This window comes from Physeter macrocephalus, chromosome 7 (assembly GCF_002837175.3).
Source record: "Physeter macrocephalus isolate SW-GA chromosome 7, ASM283717v5, whole genome shotgun sequence".
Classification (NCBI taxonomy): domain Eukaryota; kingdom Metazoa; phylum Chordata; class Mammalia; order Artiodactyla; family Physeteridae; genus Physeter; species Physeter macrocephalus.
In genome coordinates, this window is record NC_041220.1 from 140,742,178 (window position 1) to 140,766,793 (window position 24,616).

Consider the following 24,616-nt stretch of genomic DNA (forward strand, 5'->3'; position numbering starts at 1 on the left):
TGGAAGGTTATACCTTTCTAAGAATTTGTCCATTTCTTCCAGGTTGTCCATTTTATTGGCACAGAGTTGCATGTAGGAGTCTCTTATATTGCTTTGTATTTCTGCGGTGTCCATTGTAACTTCTCCTTTTTCATTTCTAATTTTATTGATTTGAGTCCTCTCCCTCTTTTTCTTGATGAGTCTGGCTAAAGGTTTATCAATTTTGTTTATCTTCTCAAAGAACCAGCTTTTAGTTTTATAGACCTTTGCTATTGTTTTCTTTGTTTCTATTTCATTTATTTCTGCTCTGATCTTTATGATTTCTTTCCTTTTACTACCTTTGGGTTTTGTTTGTTCTTTCTCTAGTTCCTTTAGGTGTAAGGTTAGATTGGTTATTTGAAACTCACAACTTTAAAAAATTTTTTTTGGTCGTGCCACATGGTTTGTGGGGTCTCAGTTCCCCAACCAGAGAGTGGACCCAGGCCCTCAGCAGTCAAAGTGTGGAGTCCTAACCACTGGACCACCAGGGAATTCCCAAAACTCCCAACTCTTATGTTGTGCATTTTTCTTTTTTTTTCTTTTTTTTTTTTTTTTGGCGGTACGTGGGCCTCTCACTGCTGTGGCCTCTCCCGTTGCGGAGCACAGGCTCCGGACGCGCAGTCTCAGCGGCCACGGCTCACGGGCCCAGCCGCTCTGCAGCATGTGGGATCTTCCCGGACCGGGGCACGAACCCGTGTCCCCTACATCGGCAAGCAGACTCTCAACCACTGCGCCACCAGGGAAGCCCGTGCATTTTTCTTTAAGTAAAAAACAACAAAAAACAAAAAAACAAATCTCTTTATACGACAGCTGTGATCTGACTCCTGTCACATTGGCTCCGTTTGTACCTGAACGTCATCAAATGATCTTCCCACCTCAAGGCAATTACCCTGGTAGTCCCCTGCCCCAGCCCTTCCCACAGTGGGGGGCTCACCCTCATCCTTCAGTCTCAATTCAGATATTACTACTCTCTATCACATCGTTTTATTTACTTCCTTCACAGCATTGATCACACTGTGTAATTATCCTATTTATTTTGCTGGCCTATTATCTGTCTTCTCTCTCAGCTAGAATGTAAGTTTCATAACGGCTGTCTCATTCACTGTTGTATGCCTGTAAGTAGATAGGGTAGGGGGTCCTGGAAGAAAGAGCACAAGGTATGGTTTTCTTGACATACGAGAAGCCATCTGTGGCCTAAGTCATTTTGCGATCTAAGCCTGGCCACAGTGCTTGCGCTGGAACAGGTCTCAGTAATCAATGATCTTTTCATAATGATCTTAAGGGAACAAAAGAACAAACTTATCAGGCAAGAGAAGTAAGGATAGCAAAGATACCAAATCAGTTGTAAAGACTTCCAGTTCTGTTTCAGTTGTAAAGATTAGCCTGAAGCACTTTCTTGAGCTGTTTTGCAGAATTCAAGCCCCCCTCGAGCGATCAACCGCCAGATCAACTAGAACTTAAGGGATGGTGATGGTGACCTTTCCTGACCCTTCCGACTTCAATCAACTAAACCTTGAACTCTGTTGACCTTTGCCCCAATTCTATGCTGAATTCTCCTCTGCTCAAGCCCCTTCATGAATATGCATGTATCCTTAGCTTAAAAATTCTCCGGTTTTGCTGTTCGGGAAAAGTGTTCTCCTTATTTGCTACAAATAATAAATCTCTCCTTCTCCTAATCTTTGACTTGGCTGTATCTTTTGGCTCAACATCCACCAAGAGGCAAACCCAGTTTTTTGGGTAACCTGCCCAGCACCTACAGCTATGCCTGGATTACGGAGGTGCTCATTATAAAGTTTCATGGAATGGATAAGATTCCTCTAAAGAGTTAGTGGCCATGAAACTGAGCTCCCCAATATACACCATCTTGTGGGAAAAACAGCATCCTGCAATCCAAGAATTTATAGTTTAGTGTTCACTCCTAAAGAGAAAGGCAAATACTCAATACTCGATGTGTTAACAATTAACAGTTAAGGTATCTCTGTCCCACCCCCAGAATCAAAAAAAAACCAGGATGAATTTACCATTTGAAAACAGAACACATAATGGCTTATACCCACATCTTTCAGGTACTACAGAAAAGACCAGGTGTTTGCTAAATCTCCACATAGAGTGTATCCTCAGGAATCCAGGCTATAACTGGAATGCAGAGATGCTAAGAAATTTAAACTTCTTTTGAGCTGTACCCAGAGAGCTGTGGTTAAACCCAGTCTCGAAATAATGAGTATCAGGAGGAATTCACCTATGTTTCTCAAACACTGTATACTCTAGGGGAAAGAACGTTTATCAATAACAGCGATAATAAACATGACTGTTCCCCAAAAGCAGGAAAGCAATCCTTTTATAGCTAGAAGCCTAGGGCTCGTCCCCTCTCAGGCACCTCCTCTCCCTTCTGTTCGGCCAGCCCAGGCGATGCAGCTCAAGTTCCTCCCAGGGGCCTTAGGCAGGCTCCTTCCAAGGAAACTGTTAGTAAGAGTTAGCTGGAAGGAATGTTACCCGAAAACTGGTTGTGCCTCTCGGTGGGTGTTGAGCCAATATATAAAACCAAGCCACAGATCGGGAGAAGGAAGCATTTATTATTACTTACAGCAAGTAAGGAGAACACCAGGGATCCTTCCCAAAGCAGCATCACCCTGAACAAAACTGAGGACGTTTTAAGCTAAGGGTACACGCATATTCATGAGCTTGAGCAGAGGAGTAGTCAGCATAGAATTGGGGCAAAGGTCAACAGAGTCCAAGCTTGAGCTGACTGAAGTGGGAAGGTCAACATCATCCTTCCACCCTCCACCTGGGTGGGGACCTTAGTTCCTGCTGAACTCAGAGATCTATTATTATGTATAATCCCTTGAGGAGGAACTAGGACTCTGCTTTATCACTGCACTATTGTTTGGCTGCCTTTTCTCTGTTCCTCCATTCCTTTGTTCCCTTGAGATCATTGATTACTGAGACCTGTTCAAGGGCAAGCATTGTGGCCAGGCTTAGATCACAAAATGGCTTAGGGCAAAAATGGATTCTCTTCTGTCAAGAAAGTCAGGCCTGGTTCTCTTTCTCTGGGGACCCACCCCCCAAACCTGTCTGCTTACAGGAGGGGCTGAAAGTGAGGCTGGTCTTCCATTGTTTGAATGATTTAATGTCTTAAAGTGAGACTGTATTCATGCATTACTTATGATAAAAGGAGAAAACAATATTACTTTTAAAACAACAGTTAGCTTATCTTCTGTCAGGGAGGAAGAAATTTTCCTTTACTCTTTTAGGTGCTTCTGGCTGGTCTAAAAATTAAATTGGAAATGACACACATTAACAGTAGAAAATCAAACAAAAATTTAATAACATGGGAGAGACCCAGGAAAACTGAGTCACTCGCCAAGACGGCTGAAGCCCTCACCTTAAATACCATTCTCACTAAAGACCACAGAGGACATTGAGGGTGGGGGGAGTCAGTTCCGTGGGGTTACAGGCAAAGGCACAGTAAACAAGGGTGAGGTTGTTATGCAGATTTAAGTCATTGCCTTCTCCATTCATGAGAGTTTCTAGAGATTTGGTCAACCTCTCCCAGGTATAGTGAGGGAACCACCCTTACAACTGGAGATGTCCCTTACAAATGTAAATATTTCTTACAAAAGGGTAACTCCTATTTGATTTTCAGAGTTTTTCCCAGATCTGCTGTTTCTTAGAAATCAACCAGCTTAAAATATTCCAAAGAGACACATTTTGTATCCTATTTTTGTGTTTTTTTGAGTCCCCCCTTTGAAACTTCCCAGGGAAGTTTCACCATCCAGAAGCTAAGTTGATACATGACTCCATATCTTGTTTGAAGCAGTTAGTCCTGAGAATAGGTCAGTTCAGTGAGATGGCTGCGTCTCATTTCAGGAGGTGGTGATAGGGCTGGACTCTCAAAGTAAGTACTGTACTCTACGTGAAATCAGGTATTTAATAAGAGGCACTTCTACTGCGACAGAAGAAAAACAAAGCTTAGTAGTTGGAACAAATTATAAACCCACGGTCCGAGTCCTGAGAGCTTCCAGTTGAAGAGACATTCATTTATTTATTTATTTATCTATCTATCTATCTATCTATCTATTTTTGGCTGCATTGGGTCTTCGTTCCTGCACGCGGGCTTTCTCTAGTTGCGGCGAGCGGGGGCTACTCTTCGTTGCGGTGCGCGGGCTTCTCATTGTCGTGGCTTCTCTTGTTGCGGAGCACGTGTTCTAGGCATGCAGGCTTCAGTAGTTGTGGCACGCGGACTCGCTAGTTGTGGCACGTGCGCTCTAGAGCGCAGGCTCAGTAGTTGTGGTGCACGGGCTTAGTTGCTCTGCAGCATGTGGGATCTTCCCGGACCAGGGCTTGAACCCGTGTCCACTGCATTGGCAGGCAGATTCTTAACCACTGTGCCACCAGGGAAGCCCCTTGAAGAGATATTTAGATGTCACGGTCGAAGCATCTTTCTGCAGTTTGAAATGTCTCTGATGATGTCATCAGTGTGCAGGTAAACTTTCTAAGTGGCTCACACAGCAATAGGCAGGGAGATTATCTAAACATGGGCTATTGTGATGATCTCTCTTAAATGTATATCAAGTATTCAGCTTCAGTTTGCAGGGCTTCAGGAAAAGGGCAGCTTTAGTTCTCAATGATTCCAAGCCAAAAGTGGGAGAAATATTGGAAATGTTAGTTTGTAGAGTTATAGCCAAATATTCGAGTAGAAAAATTCAGGATCCAGTCCAGTTTATAGGTGGATAAACAAAACCGCAAAGACAATTAATTACAATCTTATATTCATAGCTGAGTGTTATACTTTCTGCTGAAACTGGAACCAAGCAGCACCCTGTGGGGCTCCTGGGCATGGAAGGCTTTCACAGAGTTGCTAATCAGGGAAGGGAGGGGATGCAGAAACAAGGAAGGTACAGTCCAGAAAGTGCAGCCTTGGGGCAGGGTCCTGGTTCTACTTCAAGGGATATACATAACAATATCTTTGAGCTCCTTACAGAACTAAAACCCCCAACAAGTGGAAGATGTTAGCATTCTTCATTCCAGATTAAAGGAACCAGAGAAGCTCTTCAAGAAACCACCTCAGGCCAGATTAAAGGAGTGCAGGCCCTGCACACACCCTAATCCTTATCAGCAACCCTGCCCTTGAACCATTGCTATAAAACTGCTCAACAAATCCTCCCAGGTTGGAACAAACAGTTATTGAGGGGCATGAGCTTCCTGTGTTCCCCCTTTGCCTGGCAAAGAAATAAAGCTATTCTTTTCTACTTCACCCCAAACCGTGTCTCTGAGATTCAATTCGGCACCTGTGCACAGAGGCCGAGCTTCCAGCACCAATTCCAAGTTGGCAAGGGCTCTGATTCACAGTCATTCAGGGATCCAGGCTAACTGAGTCTCCGCCATCATTAGTACATTGCTTTGCAAGTCACTCCGGCCATCACTGTAAAGGCCATTTCAGCTCCTGAGAGGAGGGAAGACGGAACATGAAGGAAAGCACATGGGATATTTTGTGGACAAGGCTTGGAAGTAGTACACATCCTTCCTGCTCATACTCCATTGGAAAACTTAGTCATTTGGCTCTACCTACCTCCTGGGGAGACTGAGAAATGCTATGAAGCTGGGAACCCAAATGGTAGTGAAACAGGAGGGAAGGGGGCAGGGCACAACCTTTAAAAGAATGACATAGCCTTAGGACACGACATAAATGGTTAGAACCAATTAGGCCCAAGATGGTGGGTAAGACTTCCACTAGACCTTGAGCCTCAGTATACGCTCATGGTAGCACACCAGCACGCTAAATGACACACCCACAGGCGCCATGACAGTTCCAAGGCCGATCATAAAAGGTCAACAAGTGGGCGGTAGCCCAATTCCTGGAAATCCCCACCCCTCCCCCAAATAGCTGGAATACTCCTCCACTCATTAGCCTATGAAATTACCCACCCCTATAAAAACTGACAACCCCATACCCTGGTGCCTCTCTGTGCCTTCACTCTGTGAAGTGTGTTTCTCTCTAAATAAATCCACTTCTTACCTATCACTTTGTCTCTCACTGAATTCTTTCTGCTATGAGACATCAAGAAAGTGAGTTTCATTAAGTCCTGAGACCAGGTGTGTGATCTCAGTTAAAAGAACGTGGGTCCCACATCTTCTTTATTCGTTCATCTGTCGATGGACATTTAGGTTGGTTCCATGTCCTGGCTATTGTAAATAGTGCTGCAATGAACATTGGGGTGCATGTGTCTTTTTGAATTATGGTTTTCTCAGGGTATGTGCCCAGTAGTGGGGTTGCTGGGTCCTATGGTAGTTCTATTTTTAGTTTTTTAAGTAACCTCCATACTGTTCTCCATAGGCAAACAAAAACATTTCTATCTTTTTTTTTTTTTTTTTTTTGTGGTACGCGGGCCTCTCACTGTTGTGGCCTCTCCCGTTGCGGAGTGCAGGCTCCGGATGCACAGGCTCAGCGGCCATGGCTCACGGGCCCAGCCGCTCCGCGGCACGTGGGATCCTCCCGGACCGGGGCACGAACCCGGTTCCCCTGCATCGGCAGGCGGATTCTCAACCACTGCGCCACCGGGGAAGCCCGTTTCTAGAGTTTTTGATAATGGCCATTCTGACTGGTTTGAGGTGACACCTCATTGTAGTTTTGATTTGCATTTCTTTAATGATTAGTGATGTTGAGCATCTTTTCACGTGCTTCTTGGCCGTCTGTATGTCCTCCTTGGAGAAATGTCTGTTTAGGTCTTCCACCCATTTTTTCATTGGATTGTTTGTTTTTTTGATGTAGACATAGGGAATGGACTTGAGGACATGGGGTGGGAGGGGGAAGCTGGGGTGAAGTGAGAGAGTGGCATGGACATATATACACTACTGCATGTAAAATAGCTAGCTAGTGGGAAGCAGCCACATAGCACAGGGAGATCAGCTCGGAGCTTTGTGGCCACCTAGAGGGGTGGGATAGGGGGGGGTGGGATAGGGAGGGTGGGAGGGAGACGCAAGAGGGAGGGGATATGGGGACACACGTATGCATATGGCTGATTCACTCTGGTGTACAACAGAAACTAACACAGTATTGTGAAGCAATTATACTCCAATAAAGATCTATTAAAAAAAAAGAGAGAGAACCTGGGTTCAGGTCCCAATGTGAGTTGCAGGGTTTCAGCACCACGCCTTGCCAAAACTCAGGGTGCTGTTGCTTAAGAAGAAGGGGAGAATGCATAGCCATTCTGAGACAGGCACTGTTAAAACCGTTCTATCGTTGAGGAAACTGAAGCTCAGACTGGTTAAATAACCTGCCCAAATTCATGCAGCTGCTACATGTTAGAGCTGGAACGCCACCTCTGCTCTACCTCATCCCAGAGCCGGCGTACTTTCCAGCACCCATACTAACCTGGCTCACTCAGCACGCGAGTCTGATCCTCAGCAACGTGCCCGGAGATTCTTTGAAGCCACACAATAAATTCAGCACATCTTTTATGTGTACACATTTCACTCCATGATTTAGGAATAAAACAGGTTTACTTAAGACAAACTTTATGGAGTAGAGGGCCAAACTGCACTGATTTCTATGATAAAGCAGGAGACTTGAAAGAAATTTTACAAGTTAGTCCCTGTAGATGAAGGAAAGCTTGGGAAGCCCCTCATCTCCCTGCACTATCCCCATCACACTGTCCTGCTCCTTGTTATATGGTGACTGTACTCACTGCTGTTTTCTAGTCTTATCACCAATCGCAGGGTTTAACTCTACCTGGAACCTATAGCCTTCTAGACCCCAGCAGTACTCACTTCTTTTTTCATGAATTTTTTTTGGAGTATAGTTACTTTACAATGTTCTGTTAGCTTCTACTGCACAGCAAAAGGAATCAGCCATACGTAAGTACTCACTTCTTTCAATTTACTTATTTTTGGCTGCACTGGGTCTTCGTTGTTGGGTCTTCGTTGCGGTGCATGGGCTTCTCATTGCAGTGGCTTCTCTTGTTGTGGAGCACAGGCTCTAGACGTGCAGGCTTCAGTAGTCGTGGCACGTGGGCTCTAGAGCGCAGGCTCAGAAGTTGTGGCGCATGGGCTTAGTTGCTCCGCGGCATGTGGGATCTGCCCCGACCAGGGCTCGAACCCGTGTCCCCTGCATTGGCAGGCAGATTCTCAACCACTGCGCCACCAGGGAAGCCCCAGTACTCACTTCTTATAGTATAGTATCAATATCACAGGCTGCCAATTGATTTAAAAACAACAACAGCGACAAAAAAAACTTTGATTTTTAATAGAAATATTCTGATACTTTTAAAAGTTTGAAAATGGCTGGTGATCCCATTTGGATAGAGTCCCTGTGTAATAATATTGTATCTCCTGCTACAAAATATAATTTCCCAGTCAGTTCACATAGGTTTAAGGATATCTGCTGATTTGCAAGAAAGGGTCTCAATTCTGATATAAATAATTCTATGTGGCCCTGAGGGCACACAGTCTTAACTCATGATGATGTTTATAGCCTAGCAGTTCCTTTGATGCTAAGCTTCCAGACAGTTTCTTGCAGATAGATCTTTCTTTTCATTGTGGAGCTCCATGTGGCTGGTAAGATCCTATTGGGGTGTCTGCCGGAAGGCTGTGGTTCAATTTTAAATAAAGCTTTGGTAGAATTACCAGTTTTGCTGTGTGCTCCCTCGTTATTATACCAGTTAATGAAAGTTTAAGAATACAATTTGCTTATATGGACACCAAGGGGGGAAAGCAGGGGGCGGGGAGGATGAATTGGGAAATTGGGATTGACATGTAAACACTAATATGTATAAAATAGATAACTAACAAGAGAACCTGCTGTATAAAAAAATCAAATCAAATCAAATTCAAAAAAAAAAAAAAACAATTTTTTTAAAAAAAGGAATACAATTTGGAGGACTACCAAATTGGTTCCAGACATCTGAGGGGTGGGTATGCAAATGAGTAGAAGATTTAGATACACACAAAAAAGATGTTTCCTTTTTTTTAAGATCAAATTCCAAAAACAAAAAAACAATTTTTTTTAAAAAAGGAATACAATTTGGAGGACTACCAAATTGGTTCCAGACATCTGAGGGGTGGGTATGCAAATGAGTAGAAGATTTAGATACACACAAAAAAGATGTTTCCTTTTTTTTAAGGTATAGATGCAGAAGGCCTTATCAAACTATACCACAGTTTGATCATGAGATAAATTGGTTGTTATTTACATGGACAAGTAGCTCAGAGATTGACTCTCTGATGTGAACAAAAAATCAGGTTGTTTAGTTTGCCCAAGTGCTAACACACAGCTTTGTTAGGTGAGTGGATGGGGAAAAAGGAGAGGGAACATCTGAAATATTAGATGGGGAATTTAATTTTCTACTAGTTTGGTCTCTAATAAACAGATGATATTTAAGCCAAACAAAAGAGTAAGATTGGGACCATCACATTTTCTACACTGAAGGACAGAATATTTAGACATTGGGGAAAAAATGTCTATGAACATCCTAAAAGTCAAAGAACTTGTGCACTTTGGGACCTGGGACTCAGATTCCATGATGACCCTGTTACTAACACAGTTCAGGCTAACTCAGCCAACCAGGATTTAGCAGAGGACAGGAAAATCATGAATTGCTTAGTACAGGTGAAGAAAAGCAGATCTCAAAAAGGGGTTAAGAAAGGATCGGTTATAATTTACACATCTGATGATTGTAAATAGTGAATTTCATTGAATTTAAGAGACTATCTCCATTTCCAAGGTGTTAACATGTTAAGGGAAAAAAAAAATCCAACTTGTATCTTATATCTTAGAATTGATGACACATAGCTCTGTAGGTGAGGGCTGGACTGGGGAAACACATTTCCTTAACTGGGAAAGAAGCCAGAAAGAATTGTATGCAAAAACATAATGACAATTGTTTCAGCTTGGCAAAAATGTAGCTGGGACAAGTTTCAGAATTGGGTACATGCTCAGCACAAACTGGAGGCCAGGTTCCTTAGGAGCTCTGAGTGGAAGAATTACTATTAGACAAGAGTCCATTAAGAAGAGGATCTGTATCGTATCTCTGTTCTAATTAAACTCCAAATTTCATTTAGAAAAAGAAAAAGAAGAGGAGGATCTGTATCAGTACCTGGGCCCTGTGAAGTCTTTAGGTTGTACTGAAATATTCACACCTATCTCAAAGCCCAGGGCATTAGTGCTACAGAGATATCCAAGGGAAAACTTTTTAACTGGTTTCTTATTCCAAAAAAATATCTTCAGGGAAGTGTGGAATCCACGTGGTCATTAAACCAATTGGTATGTTGTAGGGTTTTCTGTTTGTTTTGTTTTGGTTTTGGCTGCGTTGGGTCTTCGTTGCTGCGCGCGGGCTTTCTCTAGTTGTGGTGAGAGGGGCTACTTTTCTTTGCGGTGCGCGGGCTTCTCATTGTTGTGGCTTCTCTTGTTGTGGAGCACGGGCTCTAGGCACGTGGGCTTCAGTAGTTGTAGCTAGCAGGCTTCAGTAGTTGTAGCTAGCAGACTTCAGTAGTTGTGGCACACAGACTTAGTTGCTCCGGGCATGTGGGCATCTTCCTGGACCAGGGATCGAACCCATGTCCCCTGCAATGGCAGGCAGATTCTTAACCACTGCACCACCAGGGAAGTCCCTGTTGTAGGTTTTTAAAGTTTTATCTTATTTTATTTTTTATTGTTAAGGGTTTCACAGATGGACACTGGAGATTTAAATCAATTTTGGTTGCCATGGTAGGCTTTGGATTCTGTCAGCTGCAGACTGATAACTCCAGTCAAAAGGATTCTATTGTATCATGTTTATATTCATAATTACAGTATAATATTTTCTCTGCTTATTTATTTACATTCTGAATGACTGGCTTTGGACTATTGGGTTTTTTTTAATTGAATGAAATATTCTTTAAATTCTATAGTGCTTTAAAATTTTCAAAAGTTTCACACACGATTCCATATAATCCCATAATAATGGACTATTTGTTTTAACATTTTACATTTTCAATCCTGTCAGTTACCTGTATGACCAAGACAGTCTATATTTTGCTACTTCACTATCAATAAAGAGGAGCTCTGCTTAACAACAGAGCCATGCAACCTGAAGCGTGGAGGATAGAATGTTCTTGATTATACAGCTGCCTGCATTGTTGTGAGGGTAAAGGAATAGATACCTGTGACAGCAAGCCCAAGATGTCATCCCAACTCTCTCTGCCCTGCTATACAACATAGAATCTCTGGTCCAGGGCTTCCCTGGCGGCGCAGTGGTTAAGAACCCACCTGCCAATTCAGGGGACACGGGTTCGAGCCTTGGTCCAGGAAGATCCTACATGCCATGGAGCAACTAAGCCCATGCGCCACAACTACTGAGCCTGCGCTCTAGAGCCTGTGAGCCACAACTACTGAGCCCGCGTGCCGCAACTACTGAAGCCTGCACGCCTAGCCTGAGCTTTGCAACAAGAGAAGCCACTGCAATGAGAAGCCCGCGCACCGCAATGAAGAGTAGCCCCCGCTCGCCTCAACTAGAGAAAGCCCGCGAGCAGCAACGAAGACCCAACGCAGCCAAAAATGAATAAATAAAATAAATTTATTTTTAAAAAAAGACAAAGAATCTCTCGTCCAATTTCTATAGAGAGAAGACAACCCTGAAGAGAATGTTGGCCGGGTAGGGTAAGACCTGGAAATTTAAGGAAGTTTGGACTCTACAGACAAAGTAACGGGGTGAAACTGCGGGTTATTCAACAGAGTATAATGTAATTAAAAAATAAATAAATAAAATAAAATAAAAGGGGACTTCCCTGGTGGTCCAGTGGTTAAGACTCTGCGCCTCCACTGCAGGGGGTATGGGTTCGATCCCTGGTCGGGGAACTAAGATCCCACATGCTGCATATGGCAGCATGCCAAAAAAAGAAAAAGTATAATATAATTGGAAGTAGGTTTCAGGAAATTGGTCTGGCTGTCATGGTATAGAAAATGGACAAGAGTAAATAGGGAGCTTACTGTTTAAAAACAGGTCCACACAAAACCAAAACAGCAACATAGATCAATCAGAAAGTATACTATGAGATGATGTAATGCTAAAAGGAATTTTCCAAAAGGAATAATATTGCTGAACACCTACCATGTGGTAGACTCTCTCGCTGAGTGTATTTCCAGTATCTCATCTAACCCTAACAATTGTTAACAATTGTAATTAGGTATGGCAGCTCCCATCATACAGATGAAAAAAGTAGTTTGATGAGATTATATAACTTTCCCATTGTCACTCAGTTTCTGAGTAGGAAAATTGGGATTCAAATCCAGACCTGACTAATTCCAAGGCCGTTGTTCTTTCCAAAATACCAAACTGTCATACTCTAAAAAGTACAAAATATTGTTGAAAGAAATTAAAGAATACCTAAACAAATGGAAAGATATCCCATGTTCATTGATCAGAAGACTTAATATTGTTAAAAGGGCAATCCTACCCAAACTGATCTATAGATTCAACATGTTTCCTATCAAAATCCCAGCTGGTTTTTTGGCAGAAATTGATAAGCTGATCTTAAAATTCATATAGAAATTCAAGAGACCTAGAATACACTCTTTTTTTTCTTTTTTAAGCTCAACACTCACACCCCTCCCCTCCCCACTGGGGTCAAGGGAGTGACCCCCACCCACTATATAGGCACATATCCAGGTCAAGACTGGCTAACTGATTTTACAGTAATGCCCTTGGGCACAAGGAAATTTCAGATATTTGCTGTTTTTGACTGACACCTTCTCTGGTTGGATGGAGACAGTCTCCACCCAAACCAAGACTGCCTTGGAGTTCTCTAAGGCCCTGATCAAAGAAATAATCCCTCGGTCTGGGCTCCCTAAGTCCATCCAGAGTCACAATGGGTCCACCTTTGTTTCCCAAATTACTAAAGGAGTCTCTAGAGCCCTGTGAATTAAATGGGGTTTACACTCTACTTGGAGACCACAATCCTCAGGAAAAGTAAAACAAATCAAACTCTCAAAAGAAACTTAGCCAAACTATGTCAAGACACTCATCAACCCTGGATCGCCCTTTTCCCCAGAGCACTTCTGAGAATGCGAATAGTCCTTAAAGGAAAGCTCAGGTTGAGTCCATATGAGCTCATGTATGGGAGGCCCATTCCTGAAGGACTCAGCTCGAAAACCAACCTTAGGAATATGCACCAACAGAAATATACCTTACAGAGAGGGGAAATAATCAAAGCTTTACACACTTACAGGGATCCGGAACTGCCTTCCCCTTCGGACATCACTTTACATCCTTTCTCCCCTGGGGATTGGGTTTATTTGAAAACCTGGAAGGCTGGAAATCCACACGTCCAGTTAGACCCCAAGTGGACAGGCCACTACCTAGTAATCTTGACCATGCATTCTGCCTGAAAATTATAGGACTTAACTCCGTGGGCCACCATACCAGAGTGAAGGCATGCCTGAGGAAGAAGTTACTGAGCCAGCCACTCCTTACGCCTGTGAACCTGTCATCGACCTTAAGTTACTTTTCAAAAGGACAAAATTACCAATAGATACGTGATGTGGTGGGCAGGCTTAGTAGCTGGCTTTGTCATTGCTCTTGGCTTACTTGGCTTCTGCTGCTCTGTGAAAGCCCCTCCTCCTGGCAAACATCTCTGTCCATGCTGGGTATGGGGGATATTAATACTGGAAGCAGGATGAGTGGCCATTATTGTCTATTCTTTCTTGTCTTTTCGGCTCTCTTACAACCGTCCACGTGGAATGGGAATTCAAGGCAATAGTAAATTTCCCAAGCATTAGAGCCCGTGGACAAAATCTATCCCGGTGTTACATCAAGTGGCACCTATGGATTAAATATATTACATTTTACCCCTAAGAGTGACAACCTCACTCTCACTTTGGCTAACAGGTCTGCTAAAGCTACCCCTCTTGAAGTTCACATCCCCCGTCCCTAGCACAGCTTCCCCGCTCGCGCCTCACCCCTCGCATTAACATCTCTAATGAACACAAAGCACTCACTCTGAAGTGCGGTCTTGCTGCCACTGGCCCTGTCAACAGCCCCTAGGAACTTGTGATGCCGAAATCTCAACCTCTTTGCCCCAGTGCCGAATGGAATCTCGGAGACAAGAGTGTTGGGTGAAGTAGAAAAGGAGAGCTTTATTGCTTTGCCAGGCAAAGGGGGACACGGCAGCCTCCTGCCTTGAAAAACTATGTGTCCCTGGAATACAATATTGAAAAGGAAGGACATATTTAAAGGACTCACACTTTCCAATATCAAAACTTACCACAAAGCTACTGCAATCAAGACAGTCTGGCACAAGCAAAATGATAGACATATAAATCAAGGGAATACAACTGAGAGTCCAGAAATAAACCTTTACATTCATGCTCAAATGATTTTCAACAAGAGTGCCAAGACAATTTAAAGTTGGACCCTTACCTAACACCATATACAAAAATTAACTCAAAATGTATTATAGATCTAAATATAAGAGCTAAAACTACAAAGCTCTTAGAAGAAAATATAGGAGTAAATGTTTATGACCTTGAGTTTAGGCAATGGTTTCTTAGGTATGACACCAACAGCACAAGTGACAAAAAAATAAATACATTTGACTTCATGAAAATTTAAAACTTTTGTGTTTTAAATAACACCATCTAGAAACTGAAAAGACAACCCACATAATAGGAGAAAACATGTGCAAATCATATATCTCAAAACGACTTTCTATTCAGAATATATGCAATACAACTCAATAATAAAAAGATAAATAATCCAATGTTCTGTTTTTGTTTTTTTGGCTGCGCTACACGCACTTGTGGGATCTCAGTTCCCAGGGATTGAACCCGGGCCACAGGCAGTGAAAGCCTGGAATACTAATCAATAGGCCACCAGGAAACTTCCCAATCCAATCTTTTCAAATGGGCAAAAAATCTGAATAGACATTTTTCCAAACATTATTAATCATTAGGTAAATGTAAAACAAAAGCACAATGAGGGGATTCCCTGGTGGCTCAGTGGTTAAAAATCCGCCTGCCAATGCAGGGGACATGGGTTTGAGCCCTGGTCCGGGAAGATCCCACATGCCGTGGAGCAACTAAGCCCGCGAGCCACAACTACTGAAGCCCGCGCACCTAGAGCCCGTGCTCTGCAACAAGAGAAGCCACCGCAATGAGAAGCCCACACACCACAACAAGAAAGCCTGCGCGCAGCAACGAAGATCCAATGCAGCTACAAATAAATAAATTAAATAAATAAATTTTTTTAAAAAAGCACAATGAGATATCGCTTTGCGCCTACTAGCTAGGATGGCTATAAACAAATAGATACTAACAACTGCTGGTGAGTATGAGTAGAACTGGGAAACTCCTACACTGCAGGTGGGAATATAAAATAGTGCAGTTGCTTTGGAAAACAGTCGGACAGTCCCTCAAAAGGTTAAACATAAAAGTTACCATAGGACCCAGCAATTCCAGCCTTAAGTTTATACCCAAGAGAAACGAAATCATATGTCCACACAAAAACTTATACACAAATGTTCACAGCAGCATTATTCATAATAGCCAAAATGTGAAAACAAGTCAAATATACCAACCAATTAATGGATAAGTAACTTGCGGTCATCCCTAAAATAGAATATTATTTGGTCATGAAAAGGAGTGAAGTACTGATTCATGCTATAACATCAATGAATCTTGGAAATATTATACTATGTGAAAGAAAGCAGCCACAAAAGACCACATATTGGGCTTCCCTGGTGTGACAGTGGTTAAGAATCTGCCTGCCAATGCAGGGGACACAGGTTCAAACCCTGATCTGGGAAGATCCCACATGCCACAGAGCAACTAAGCCCGTGCGCCACAACTACTAAGCCTGCGCTCTAGAGTCTGTGTGCTGCAACTACTGAGCCCACGCTCCACAACTACTGAAACCTGCGTGTCAAAAATACTGAGCCTGCGCTCTAGAGCCTGTGAGCCACAACTACTGACCCCACATACCACAACCACTGAAGCCCGCGTGCCTAGAGCCTGTGCTCCACAACAAGAGAAGCCACCGCAGTGAGAAAGCCCGCACACCACAATGAAGAGTAGCCCCCGCTCGCCGCAACTAGAGAAAGCCCACTCACAGCAATGAAGACCCAACACAGCCAAAAATAAAATAAACTTATATATAAAAAAAAAAAGATCACGTATTATGACTCTACTTATGGAAATGTCTGTAACAGGTAAATCTATAGAGAAAGAGTAGGTGAGAATTTGCCACCCTAAAATATGTTTTTGGCATATTAATTGTGCTAAACTGGTTGTTTTCTGGGAAAAAGCAGACAAGGGATGGGCTCTGCAAACCAAGTAGGGAGTTGCCTTCTGGAAGAAACACTTACATTTGTAAGGGAAATCTCCATTTGTAAGGGTGTCTCCCTCCCCATACATGAAAGAGCATTACCTCGACAAACTCTTATCAACTGTGCTTTTCCTGGTAACCTCCCATAACTGACTCTCCCTACCCTTAACATCATCTTTCCTCTTTATCTGAGGATGGTATTTAGAATTAGGTCTTTGGCCCTTTTGGCAAGTTACTGTTTTTTTCTGGGTCTCTCCCATGTAATATTAAGTTTGGTTTGATTTTCTCCTGTTAATCTGTCCCATGTCAATATAATTCTTAGACCAGTCAGGAGAACCTAAGACTACAGAGGAAATTTTCTTCCCCCCAACAACAGAAAGTAGACTCATGGTTGCCCAGGGATGGAGGAATTGCAGAGAAACGAGGAGTGACTGCTAATATCTGTGGCATTTCATCTTAGGTTTATCAAAATGTTTTAAAATTGACTGTCCTGATGACTGCACAATTCTGCAAATGTATTCAAAACCATTGAGGGCTTCCCTGGTGGCTCAGTGGTTAAGAATCCGCCTGCCAATGCAGGGGACATGGGTTCGAGCCCTGGTCAGGGCAGATCCCACATGCCGCGGAGCAACTAAGCCCGCATGCCACAGCTACTGAAGCCCGTGCGCCACAACTACTGAGCCTGCACTCTAGAGCCTGCGAGCCACAATTACTGAGCCCACGTGCCACAACTACTGAAGCCCGTGTGCCACAGCTACTGAAGCCTGCACGCCTAGAGCCCGTGCTCTGCAACAAGAGAAGCCACCGCAATGAGAAGCCTGCGCACCGCACGGAAGAGTAGCCCCCGCTCGCCGCAACTACAGAAAACCCGCGCCCAGCAATGAAGACCCAATGCAGCCAAAAATAAATAAATAAATATATTTTAAAAAAATACTCACATTAGAATCAAGTAAATCAAGTGGTTGTGCTAACTTCTAATTTTTAACCAGTTTATAGATGACCAGTCAAGAAAATTATAAAAATGTATCCAAATAGTTGGGGGGGCAGTGAAGGAGCCAACCTTCAAAGATAATCACTATTAATATTTTGGAGTGTTTTCTTCCAATAATCGTGCATCATAGTTTTTTCTTCACATAACACTGTATTATAAGCCTACCTCCACGTCATCAGGTGGTTTGTTTGTTTGTTTTTGGATGCACCACGCAGCAGGTGGGATCTTAGTTCCCGACCAGGGATTGAACCTGGCCCTCGGCAGTGAGAGCGTGGAGTCCTTACCACTGGACCGCCAGGGAGTTCCCCAGAGTTTTTTATAAATGTCATTTAATGCCCATGGAGGTGTCATGATGTATTTAACCGTTACCCTATCACTGACTGGTTCCTGTTTTCCCCTATCTTAATGGGGGAAAAGGATTAATATCTTTATACAGAAAGCATTTTAGTATTTAGGATTATTTCCTGGGATAGATTCTGATTCCTAAGAAGTAGAGTTAATGAAACAAAGGACATGACCATTTCATAGCATTTTCCCCAAAAGTTGTACCAGTTTATTTATACTGAGAAGCGATAAAGTTCATTTGTATATTGGGACCCACAGAACGGAGGCACCCCCAGCGACCCTACACGTGTCACACATCTAAACCTAAGTCAGCCGGCACTTACCCCAAATGCCTCACTGTCAAGGAAACCGAACAAACACCAACCACTGTCCTCCAAATCAGCTTTAGCCAGCTAACCTTAGCCGAGAAGACAGGACTTGCCAGCCTTACAAGGAAATTCCCAAACTCCAGGCCAGTCATGCCCTGTTTCCGCTTGCTCTTTCTAAAGCTGTGTAAAAATCTTGCCCAAAATCCCTCCAGAGGAAGGCCCCACTGCTTGCGAAGCACTGTCCTCCCCCAAGCAATGGGTTATTTTCCCTTGAATAAAGGATCTCAAACGTGTAACTAAATGGTTTTAGTTTGGTCATTTGACAGTGTGCTACAAAATGGGATTTAAGACCTGGAATTTATGTTACATCTTCATCTCTGAAGTATTTATTTATTGCTCATTGTCTCTAGACTCCTTAGCATATAAGCTCCACAAGGGCAGGAATCTTGGTTTACTGGTATATCTCAAGCATCTAAACAGTGCCTGGCATATAGGAGACATTGAAATATTTGTTTCGAGAACAAATGAAACAGGAAGAAGTTTGTTTTTGAATCGTGATGATGTAGTCCCAATGGCAAGATTTATTCGCAAGTGACAACAGAACTGTCAAGTGAATATGTCCCTATACCCAACTCATTCTCTGGTATTATTTATCATGACACAATGTAAGCTTGAATCACTTATTGCATGTCTACTTCAGATATAAAAGTTGCATTCCTTAGTCCTTATGTGTAAGAGAAACTGCTAGTTACCAATCTGATTTCAGGTTCTCTTGCTAACTTGAAGAGCACCTACTCGGCTAGAAGACCACATTTCTAATCTCCCTTGCAGACAGGCTGTGGTCAGATAATCATTAAGATATATATGGAGATTGTTGGAATTTCTTCTAGAAAAGATCTTTGAAATGGGAACAAATCGCTGATGCGGTCCCTTGTTTCCCTTCTTCGGCTTCCTGCCTAGAATGCAGACATGATAGTTCCAACAGCCCTGCCGTATACAATGAGGTAAATTTAAGGATGGAATCTCTGGGCTTCTCTGGTGGCACAGTGGTTAAGAATCCTCCTGTCAAGGCAGGGGACACGGGTTCGAGCCCTGGTCAGGGAAGATCCCACATGCCGCAGAGCAACTAAGCCCGTGCGCCACAACTACTGAGCCTGCGCTCTAGAGCCCATGAGCCACAACTACTGAAGCCCGCGTGCCTGGAGCCCATGCTCCACAGCAAGAGAAGGCACTGCGCTGAGAAACCCGTGCACTGCAACGAAGAGCAGCCCCCGCTCGCCACAACTAGAGAAAGCCCGCGTGCAACAAGGAAGACCCAACGCAGCCAAAAATAAATAATAAATAAATAAATAAATAAATTTTTAAAAAAACAAAACACTTCCTCAGTTTTGCTGTTCAGGGTGATGCTGCTTTGGGAAAGACCCCCGGTGTCCTCCTTACTTGCTGTAAGTGATAATAAATGCTTCCTTCTCCCAATGTGCGGCTTGGTTGTGTCTACTGTCTCGACACCCACCAAGAGGAGAAACCAGTTTTGGGGTAACAGGAATAGGTGGCAGTGCAATTATAAGAGTTTGGTAAGGCCGTGGGGAGTTCCCCAGCCAAATTCACCCCTCACTCCGTCTCGCAGGAACGCGCCTGCCTCAGTGTTCCCAGCTGTGGGCTGGGCCCACTTTATGAGAAGCAAGGCCCCGGCTCCACAGCGGTGATGGGTGTCAGAGCAAAGCCACTGAGGGCACATGGATCAATCATACCTTTGCAGTCCCAGTGAGAGGTCTGAGAGCCACCTTCTCCTGGTTCAGGATACCTGATGATCCTCTGAAAAGACGCCTGGAACAGTGTTACCTTCTGAGAAAAGGGATATAATAAGTGAAAAAACTCCAACAGAGTTGAACATACATTTTTGAATGAATTTCTTTAATAAATATAAAAATACGCTCAAAGCAATTGGGATTTTTCTGCATTTTTAAATATGTTAAAGATGATATCACTTCAGTTAGAAGTGAAGAATCATTTATAGTGATAGAATTAGAGACCTCATTACTTTTTGTTTTGACTATTCATTGACTGATGTACTTCCGGTCTTTGACAGTGCTATGGACTGAAATGTGTCGCCCCACCCAATTCCTATTTTGAACCCTAACCCCCAATATGACTATATTTGGAGATAACGTTTTCAAGAAGGTAACTAAGGTTAAATGAGGTCATAAGGGTAGGGCCCTCATCCAATAGGATAGGTGGCTTTATAAGAAGAAGAAGACAGAGAAATTTCCCTTCCCCTCTGCTCATATATGTGTATATCTTTGAATGCGTGTATACATATATGTGTACACATGTGTATATAGCTTCACTTCAGACAGCTGACGTTAGACGTTAACAAAGGAACTAGTGAAACTGCTGGGCAAACAGCAGTGCTAAGCAGAAAGTCTCAACAGGAGAAAAACTACAGCTTCTATGTTTCTTGGCTCCTTCTCCTCTATTTCTATTTTGAGGTTGCTCCAATCTTGAGAGAAAAAAGACTCACCTGGTTCTTTACGCCATTGTTCTTTCATCGGTCTCCTGCCTTCCGGCCTCGCTGACCGCTGCCACTTGCTTTCCACCACCACAGCCGACCTACAACTGTTCACGTAAAGAGTGGCCTTCCCGTTGTCAAATCCAAAGGATCCACTCGCTGCCTTGACCTCTTGGGGGCATTTGTCACTGGTCTACCCTTGTAGAAACTTTCGGTTCCCTTCCTTCGAAGATACCAGTCTCCCCCTGTTCTCCTTCTTTGATCAGGTTTCAAGTCTTTTCCCCTTCCAGCCATCCTTAAAGCTATGTGTTTCACAGGAATTTCATCCTTTAACACTTTTCTTCTCTCACTCAGAGACTTTTTGTGAGTGATCTCATTATCCATGGCTTCAACTACTGGACCCTCAAACATGTCTGGCCCTGACTCTGCTATGAGCTCCCAGTCCTTAGTTTTACTTGCCTACAAAGTGACTCCACCTGGGGGCCCCGCGGGCGCCTCTCAACGATCTGTTCCCATCTTAACTCTCAGGGAGTGTCCTCCCTAAGAGAGCCATCTCCACCTGTTTTCCTGATTTGGTACCATCATCTACCATCACCCAGGTCGTCCCTAGACTCTGTCCTCTCCTCCCTCACCCCCTGGATTTAATTTGTCACTCAACCCCGTAGTTTCTGTCTCCTTCATAGTTCTTAAACCCATCTCTTTTGCATCACTGCCCCCAATTTATTTGTTTGGGAGGTAGTATTGAGGGAGCAACAGGAAGGTGCATCAGAATCACCTGTGTGGTTTTCTTTTTAAATACGTGTGCCTGTCCTGCCCCTCCTCCAGAGATTCTGAACCAGCACGTCCTCTTCTTCACCACGCTATTCTTATTCTCCCCTGGTCTCCCATCCATCCTCCACACGGCTGACAGATTATCTCTCCAAAAGGCAACCGTCAAAGTGCAACCTATCTGTCTTTTCAGAGGTTCCGCAGAACCTTCAGGATAAAGTCCAAACTCCTCGGAAAACCCTTGACACTTTGGTTCTTGCCCACAGCTTCCACCTCATCTCCTGCCACTCCCTTACAGGCACCCTGCACTCAAGGCTTCTCCAAGTGTGCTACTTGCTGCTCCTGGAACATTCCTCCTTTCCTTCCCTTGCTGTTCTCGGTGGGTCTCCTCCATCAGCCCTTTCCGCCTGGAAGCCATCTTGTTCAAAACGCCTCTCCTGACTTCTCCAGGCAGTTAGATACCTTCCTCTTCTGTGTTTCCACAGGGCCTTGTTCATATCATGATTCTATATTTATTATTGGATGATTGTAAGTATTTGTGTTTATACAATGTCTCACCCACTAAACTATGAGCACACTTTGTTCAGTTCATTATCGTATGCCCTAATGTAGAGACCCACACATAATGTGTACTCAACGAATGCTTACTGAATGAATTTTTGAAGTGAATAAAGTTTTAATTTACACTTTTCTGATTGATTAAAGTATACAGTATTTTTTTTTTCTTTTTCTTCTTTTCCTTTTTTTTTTTGGCCTCGCCGAGTGGCATGCTGGATCTTAGTTCCCTGACCACGGATTGAACCCGTGCCCCCTGCAATGGAAGCACAGAGTCTTAACCACTGAATTGCCAGGGAATTCCCATACAGTATTGAACATGTAACAGAAATGATACTACTGACCCACTTTCAGGACAGCATGCTCTTTGAATCCCTTTAATATTTACTTATTTATTTGCTGCGCCGTACTGTATGTGGGATCTTAGTTTCCCCGCCAGGGGTCGAACCTGTGCCCCCTGCAGTGGAAGCACAGAGTCTTAACCACTGGACCGCCAGGGAAGTCCCCGAGTCCCTTTTAATAATGACAGTTTATAGTTGAAAGCACTTTTGATTTTTTAAAGCACTTTTTGGCTGCGTTGGGTCTTTGTTCTGGTGCGCAGGCTTCTCATTGCGGTGGCTTCTCTTTCTGCGGAGCATGGGCTCTAGGCACGCGGGCTTCAGTAGTTGTGGCACGTGGGCTCAGTAGCTGTGGCGCACAGGCTCTAGGGCACAGGCTCACTAGTTGTGGCTCACGGGCTTAGTTGCTCTGCGGCATGTGGGATCTTCCCCGACCACGGATCGAACCTGTGTCCCCTACACTGGCAGGCCGATTCTTAACCACTGCGCCACCAGGCAAGTCCCTCAAGGCACTTTTCTTCCAACACTTTATTATGAATATTTCCAAACACATGGGAAAGAAAAAGAATTGTAAGTGAACTCCCATAGACCCTAGATTCTAAATCAACATTTTGCTATATTTGCAAAACACTTTTTATAGGCTAGTTTTATCAGCACTTTTTATTTCACCTAGTGGCTAAGGTATGATTCTGTCTGTTTTTATAGACAAGGAAAGTGAGACTAAGAGATTTAATGATTTGCCAAGAAGCATATCTCCCAGGAGTTATGATCAACCTGTGCCAGCTGATGCAACCACACCTTCCGGGTGTCAGATATATTGCCCAGGCCTGAACATACATTGAATATCCTCGGTAATGAAAAGCTTCCAATTCCTCAAGACAGGAGAATCACCAGAACCATGGGAAATCCGGCAAGAAAACATTTCTAGGTCATAAATCATTCAGAGAGGAATCCAGTCTTGGGCCTCCCTCCCCCTCACCCCACTTCCTTTCCTGGTTAGTCACTATTTCCTGCCCAAATCTAGCTGAGATATTTCTTCCATTCATTCTTTTCCAGTACTAGATGCAAGTCTAGAATAACTTTTTTATCAGCTGGCCTACTTCTCTCTCTTGCCTTGTCACATGCCCGAGATACATGACCTCAAGGAAACCACGGCCCTAAATCATATCCTTGCGCAGCTCACAAAACAGCTCACCGTTTCCTACCAAATTACGTCTAATATAACGTCTGCCTCCCGCAGTATAACCTATCCAAGCATCTGTCTTCTTACTCCTTAGCTTCCATCCTACATAACTAAGAGCTGTTCCTGTAAATACACCCAGGGCTTTCTTTATTCCCCTTTTTCATGTGTAAATCACCACCACTCTCCCCCCACCCCAAATTCCACAAGTGTAAAACCGAGACCTCCAAGTCTTTGCCCAACACAAATGCCAAGTCTTCTAATAAACCTTCTAGAAATCGCAGGCCTGTTTTGACCTCTATCGCCAAACTTGCGAAAACTTGTGGCACTGATCTTAATCTACCTTGTAGAGCTTTATGGTCTGATTTCTCTTGCCACCTTCGGCCGCCTTTGCCTGAGGATAACATTCTTGAGGAAAGGGACGTTGTCTTCCTCAGCATCGCCCTCGCACACAGTGGTGGCTTTACCGTGCTTAATTTCGTTTAACGCAACATGTCCCGCCGACGGCGTCGGGGGCGGACACCTTTTACCGGATTCACACGTACACTCACACGCACACACGGATGCTGGCTTCCACTCGGACACCCACGTGTCTCCAGGGCCACAGCCCAGGAGCAGTCTTGGGTCTCCCAGCCTGTGGGCGTTTCCACTGCAGCCAGCGGAAGGGGAGGCTCATTCCTTTAAAACCGCCTCAAGGGATCCTTGTTACTTTGGACCGCCCACAGCCCCCACCCTATAAATAGCTTAAGATCCGCTTCCTCCCAAATCAGTATCACTCCGGTTCGAGGGGTCCCCGCCTGGTCGCGCCGGGCTCCGGTCCCATGGATCCCCCCTCCCTGCCGCGCTTGGTAGGGCCCGCTTTGTCAGCGCTCTGCGCTCGCCGGTTACCCACCAGCTCTCGCCCGCTGGCTGCAGACAGCGTCTTCGCGTCGCAGCAGCCGCAGCACCAGCAGCTCAGTCTCGGGCTCGCCTGCCCAGCACCTTCCCCCGGGCCGCGGCGGGAAGAGAAGGAGCCCGGGAGCCTCCGCTCGGACGCCCCCGAGAGTCTGCTCGGCTCGCCCGCGTCGGCGAGGCCCGCGGCTGGGTCGGGCGCGCGAGGGGCCGCGGCGGCGGCGGCGGCGGGGGTGGCGGCGGCGGCGGCGGCGCCCGGCATGTATCAGAGCCCGCGGCGGCTCTGCTCCGCCCTGCTGCAGAGGGACGCGCCCGGCCTGCGCCGCCCGCCCGGCCCGCCGCCGCGCCGCCGCTCGCCCGCGCCCGCCGCCGCCCCCCGCCCCACTTCCCCCCGGCTCCTGGCGGCGGCCTCCGCCGCCCC

General features: G+C 44.6%; 1 protein-coding gene and 1 long non-coding RNA gene across 2 annotated transcripts in view; one reads left to right on the forward strand and one right to left on the reverse strand.

Moving 5' to 3' along the window:
* Positions 1-5,282: 5,282 nt before the first annotated feature.
* On the reverse strand, positions 5,283-21,856 carry LOC102993644 (uncharacterized). Its single transcript, XR_447504.4, has 3 exons — positions 20,476-21,856; positions 19,706-19,799; positions 5,283-5,461 (listed from the first exon to the last, which is right to left on the reverse strand). It is a non-coding gene; the product is annotated as an uncharacterized lncRNA (long non-coding RNA).
* A 2,254-nt stretch (positions 21,857-24,110) lies between these two features.
* Positions 24,111-24,616, forward strand: part of NOCT (nocturnin) — a 43,884-nt gene continuing 43,378 nt past the window's right edge. Inside the window, exon 1 of the mRNA XM_028492324.1 lies at positions 24,111-24,592. Within this exon, the coding sequence (XP_028348125.1) occupies positions 24,126-24,592 (467 nt within the window). The 5' untranslated portion in view covers positions 24,111-24,125. The remainder of the gene's footprint in view (positions 24,593-24,616) is intronic.